At 40.9% G+C, this 6,068-nt stretch overlaps 1 protein-coding gene across 2 annotated transcripts; it reads right to left on the bottom strand.

The window, feature by feature from the left end:
* Positions 1 to 882: 882 nt before the first annotated feature.
* LOC114794358 (immunoglobulin lambda-1 light chain-like) lies at positions 883 to 5,269 on the bottom strand. Of its 2 annotated transcripts, XM_028986863.1 has the most exons (5): positions 5,003 to 5,269; positions 4,688 to 4,820; positions 4,284 to 4,609; positions 1,815 to 1,848; positions 883 to 1,315 (listed from the first exon to the last, which is right to left on the bottom strand). In XM_028986863.1, the coding sequence occupies exons 2-5, from the start codon at positions 4,725 to 4,727 to the stop codon at positions 993 to 995; spliced, it is 723 nt and encodes a 240-aa protein (XP_028842696.1). In that variant the 5' UTR covers positions 4,728 to 4,820; positions 5,003 to 5,269; the 3' UTR covers positions 883 to 992. The 2 variants fall into 2 exon arrangements, with proteins under 2 accessions (XP_028842696.1, XP_028842695.1); XM_028986862.1 differs by having other exon boundaries at positions 4,688 to 5,269.
* Positions 5,270 to 6,068: the final 799 nt, after the last annotated feature.

Genomic DNA, 6,068 nt, shown 5'->3' on the forward strand with positions numbered 1-6,068 from the left:
GTCCTTTACTCTTGGTGAGATCAGGAGGACTCTGTGTCACCACAGTAACACCACTGATACCTGGGAAAGAACAAGACGAAGCGTATAACAGGCAGATCTCACACATTCAATATAAAACCATGTCCAGTCGTCCCTTACCTGCCAGAGCAGTGATGAGGGTGCAGAGGATCCCCAGCATGCCGCAGTGTGTGGTGGAGTCCCTCTTAAGATCAAGCTGAGCAGCTTGGAGTGTGGACAGGAGGCACTGCAGCACCTCCTATAAGGTGTCAGTCTGGGTGTAAAGAGGGCGGGGCTTTTGGAACAGCCAATTAATGATAATGAATTAAACTGCTGAGCATTAATAAATTCTAAAAATCTCACTGAATCACAAAGATATAGACAACATTCAGTCCCTGTAACAATTGAAAGCAAATAAACGAAGCTGCACATTTACATGAAGCTATAAATACTGATCAGAGAACAGCAGGTGTATCCTGGGTGAAAGAAAGAGCAGTGGAGTGTGAGTGTCCTACACACTCCTCATTACATTTTCATTTCATTATAGGATACTTGTTTTAAAAGAGAATTACTGCTTCCAATACTAGTTTTAAATCTGGTTTTTAATATTCATTTACTTTTATTTTTGATAAATGGACTGGAGGGTATGACATTGGTGGCCCATTGAATATTTAATGTGTTCAATTGTGACTCTTCAAGAGATCAATATTATTTGAATTTAAATATCTGCTCTTAGACATTTTTCAAAATGCTGGGCTGATCCTCTAGTTGTATATGAACCTGCTGAACATTTTGGTGGTTTTATTTAGGATGTCTTTCAACCACTGTGAGGCAGCAAAACTCCTGATCATTAGACTTGAGTATAAAAACCATCTGTGGGGTTTTTGATCAAAAGACTTTAATTGAAACAAAGCAAGAAACATTCAATAGGAGACAAGAGCAAATCAACAAAACTTTACTGCAGCAGCAGCAACTGAGAGAATAAAACGGTGAAATTAGGCGCTGCAGTCAGATTTCTTCATCTTCTTAGAGGCACTTGTCCCAGCAGCAGACACTTCACATGAAAACTCCTTGTCGCTGCTCCACTCGGATGTCTGTGTGGTCAAATAGCTGCTCATTCTAAACTTTTTGTTGGGCTGCTGCTCAGCAGGACCAGTGAAGACCCCACTGGTGACTGGACTCCCACCGACGGTCCAGCGGACATCGGCGAAGCCCACGGACACGTCCTGAACCAAACACACCAGAGTGACTTGGCGTGACTGGAGATCCTCACTGGATGGAGGGAAGAGAGTCACAGCAGGAGCAGGAAGTGTGGAGTCTGAACAAAGAGAGAAAAACAAGCTCAGAAACAAGATTCAACAGCATTTTACTCCACAGAGAGTTACAATGAAGAAACGTTTAATACTTAAAATCTAATCATGAAGAGTAAAGACAATAATCATATTATATATACAATTTTTAAAAATTGTGACAAATTGGAACCTTAATAAAAATTAAAATAAACTAGTTCATTATTGTTGAAGCATTTCAGTGATCAGAGTTCAATAAGTGTAAAAACCATCAGAAATTTAAGCAGTAATTTAATTAAGCAGTAATTTAATTAAAATATTATTTAAATAATGTAATGGTTAAATTTATATTCGTTTTAATCTGTAACAGTAATTGCTGCTCTTTTCTGCCTTTTGACTGTTTTTCATATATTTAAACATTTCAGAATTAATTCAGATTTTAATAATAGATTAAGTATGTTCAAAAGTTGAATTTACAGCATGAAGTAAGAACTGAAATGAAAGGGATGAGAGGGAAAGTGGACTTACCCGTGACAAACAGCTTGGTTCCTTTGCCGAATACCACAGTGAGTCATTTCATATCTCCACCCGTACAAAAACCTCCTCACGTTCAGAACTGAGAGGAAGAAGCTGAAGCCTCCAGTTCCCTCCAGCCAGTCACTTTCTCTTCTAATTTTCCTCATCACAGCTCAACAATCATTTCAAAGCCTGAACACTTCTTCATACAGGACTAGTGAGAGACGATGATGAAGGTGTAGAACAAGAAAACAGCAGGAGGCTGGTATGGTGGAGGAATCAGATCGTCTCCAGATGGAGCATCAGCTCATAATTTAAAAGCATAATTTCTCTTTTCTACTTGATTGTTCAGAACATTTACTGGTGGATTCTTGCATCACATGAACATCTTGCAGAAGCTGAACTGTACAGAGCTGCTGGCTCTGCAGTCAGGAGGTTTTTGTCATGCTGTCAATCGCTGTGATACAGCAGCACTAGCAGAGCTGTCCCATGTTTCACAGTAATACACAGCAGAGTCTCCCACCTCCACATTACTGATTATCAACTGGTAGTTTAGGCTTGATGCCAGTTTAGATGTGAAGCGACTGGATGAAAAGCCAGTTCCATAAAGATCAGGTGAGCTGTGAGAATGATAGAACCTCAATACAAACTGAGGAGCTTCACCTGGAACCTGCTTATACCAAGAAACATAATTACTATCTTCTCTTCCAATGTTGCAGTCAAATACAGCTTCTTCACCCTTTTCATTGACCGTTCTGGTGTTTGAGACAAAACTTTTTGACTGCTGGCATCTGTGGAGTAAATTGTAATTTTTTAAATACCACATGCAGAACTGAACAGAACTGACAGAATCCAACAAAAACCACATTACTGATCTCCTTACATGCCAGAGCAGTGATGAGGGTGCAGAGGATCCCCAGCATGTTGCAGTGTGTGGTGTGAGACCCTCTTAAGCTGAGAGATGAGCAGCTTGGAGTGAGGAGAGGAGACACTGCAGGGTCTCAAATAAGGAACCAGTCAGGATGTAGTGGGGAGGAGCTTTACAAACAGCCAATGAGGTGATTGTGATTTGTTCCTGCAGTTTGTATCACACACAGCGCAGGTAGACAAAATAGAAAGAGTTTGTGTGGGAGGAGATGAGAAACCCAATTATGAACAGCGTAAAGAGGTGAGTAAATCTCCACCAGTATATTCTGCAAAAGCCAGAGACACATAACCTATCAACCATTTACAATGCGGTTCTTTCAACTGTACCCAGGCGGTTACAGTTTTTGGCCATCACGCCCTGTTTCTTTGTGTTTATTAACAAATCCTTGTTTATATTATGTCCCGCCTCTGCGCTTCCTTCCCCCATCAGCTCGCCAATGTGACAGCCAAGGAGAAGGACAACCCACAGGTGACCACCAACTACCACCTTCAGGGCTCCACAGGGTTTATAAAACTGCTTCTATGACCAGTCAGTCCTATTTGAGAAAGCCCTCTGGAATGCAAACGTTGTCAAGGATGCATAACAAGTGTAGTGGCGCTCAGTTTTGTTCTCCTGCGCCACTTTTTGAAGTGTTTGAAATGCAAGCGAGTCCAGATCTTTTGTATAAAAAATGTTTACTTGAATGAACACAAAGTAAATCACTCTGGCAACTCGGTAAAAAACCAACGTCTCTAGTTTCTAGTGAACAAATTACAAGTGACGTGTTACTGTCTACCGGAAGTAACACATATTAACTAAATCATGCAATTCAACAAATACAATCATTATGTATTCCTACAAATTTTTATAACTTTGCCCCCTTTTAATGTAATTATCAACCCAAATGCATTAAACAATATTTGGCTCGTACAACAAGTCCAGTCGCCATGTTCTTTGTAGTTTTCTTGCCTTTTTATGCCCTGCCAAAAATACCCAGATCCACAAACCCCACGTTTCCAGTCAGCCAGATCACCTTGTCAAACCAGGACCTTGTCATTCCGTGATTTTTGTACAAAATGTTAATAATTTAACTCTATAATGCTGACACAAGGAGCACAGTCATGAACGCTATAATATTGTTTTTATTATTTTTTTATTCAAAGAATGATTTTGTACCATCCCAAATGGGTTATATAACCAGCTTGCTGTCAATCACAAAGGGGTTCCGCCCTTTATATAGACACAACAAAATGTGGCACGTCAGTGTCACCTTGGCGGATCAGGATTTGAACCGGCAACCTTCTGATTACGGGGCCGCTTCCTTAACTGCTAGGCCACCACTGAGATAGTCTGACTAAGAAAGATTCTATTAAATTAATTACTTTGTGTGTCTTCTTTGAATGGCTTATATTAAGCCTTTAATGACATTAAATAAAGTGACCTTGTATCTCTCAGTACCTAATGTACACACTGACTACATGTTGAAGGTTTCTGTATCTTCTCTTGTCTTCTGAAAGCAGAAGTGAATGTGAGCAGTGAGGAGGTTTTTGTCATGGTGTCAGTCACTGTGATACGTACTCCTTAGCAGAGTCGTCCCATGTCTTACAGTAATACACAGCAGAGTCTCCCACCTCCACATCATTAATTATCAGACTGTAATCTGACTTTGATGTGTGTTTAGAGGTGAATTTAGGAGATGAGAAACCAGAACCATAAGTTGGAGCGCTATTAGTGTGGTAGAAGAAAAGCACAAACTGAGGAATTCCTCCAGGAACTTGTTTATACCACCAAGCACCTCTATCAATTACTGTCCCCAGATTACAGTCCATAGTGACCATTTGTCCTTTACTCTTGGTGAGATCAGGAGGACTCTGTGTCACCACAGTAACACCACTGATACCTGGGAAAGAACAAGATGAAGCGTATAACAGGCAGATCTCACACATTCAATATAAAACCATGTCCAGTCGTCCCTTACCTGCCAGAGCAGTGATGAGGGTGCAGAGGATCCCCAGCATGTCGCAGTGTGTGGTGGAGTCCCTCTTAAGTTCCAGCTGAGCAGCTTGGAGTGAGGACAGGAGACACTGCAGGGTCTCAAATAAGGAGTCAGTCTGGGTGTGAAGAGGGCGGGGCTTTTGAAACAGCCAATCACTGATCATGATTTAAACTGCTGAGCACTAATAAATTATAAAAATCTCACTGAATCACACAGATATAGACAACATTCAGTCCCTGTAAGAAGTGAAAGCAAATATATGAAGCTCCACATTTACATGAAGCTATAAATACTGACCAGAGAACAGCAGGTGTATCCTGGATGGGAGAAAGAGCAGTGGAGTGTGAGTGTCCTACACACACATCATTACTTTACTTCAAGTGGGTTTTGATTCAACTTTAAGCCTGTATTAAACTGAAACTAATCTACTAACATTCAGACTTCTCCTTACTGTCACATAGAATCAAGGTTTCAAGCGTCCTGAAAAGAGAAGATTGTAAGAAATTTTGAATGATACATAGAACATTGAAAGATAAATGAATGCAAGAAACCAGTGAATCTGGCGCAAACCATGCAAAACATAAGGGGAAACACACAAAACTCCAGACAACTAGTGGAGTAGTTGGAGTATTACATAATATGTTGTGACAGAGCCTTGTTCACCACCACAGCCTGTACACATGTGTGAACTGAGGAAACCGGTCATATGGGGTTTGCTGGAAAAAGGAATCTTGTCTCATTCTTGCCAGATGTAGGATTTCAGTGGCTCGGCAGTGCTGGGTCTTATCCTTCATTTCACCACGCACCAAACGTTTCATTCAGCGAAAGGTCTGGACTGCAGGCAGGCCAGTTCAGCACACCGACTCCTCTATTAAGAAGCCATGCTGTTGTAAGACATGAAGTATGTGAGTGGTTGAGAGCTTTTTAAGAGTCACAGGGCTGAGATTTGTTGTCATTTGCTGCTTCATCCTTTTTTAAAATCTATAACACGATGACATCAGCGTTCTCTTTTATTATCGCAAACTTGTTCCACTTCTTTAAAATGGCCAGGTATTAGTAGTGAAAGAATTGGGAAGGCCTGCAATAGAAACCAATTCTCGTTCGGTTTCTATTGATTTTGAGTCCTGATAAGGCCTAATTTGTCAGAAAAAGAACATGGTAGGAAATTGTTAAGTGCTAGACGAAATATATATTTTGTGCAGTGTGTGTTCATGTGCGTGTGTTTGACTCGTCTGAAATACTTTTTGAACAAGTGAGTTCTCAACTGCTTCTTAAAGGTGGTGGTAGTCTCTGCTAGTCGAATGGAGCAGGGCAAGTTGTTCCACCAGCCAGGGACAACAAAGGAGAACAGAGTCGATTGGGA

Source organism: Denticeps clupeoides, chromosome 7 (assembly GCF_900700375.1).
Source record: "Denticeps clupeoides chromosome 7, fDenClu1.1, whole genome shotgun sequence".
NCBI lineage: Eukaryota > Metazoa > Chordata > Actinopteri > Clupeiformes > Denticipitidae > Denticeps > Denticeps clupeoides.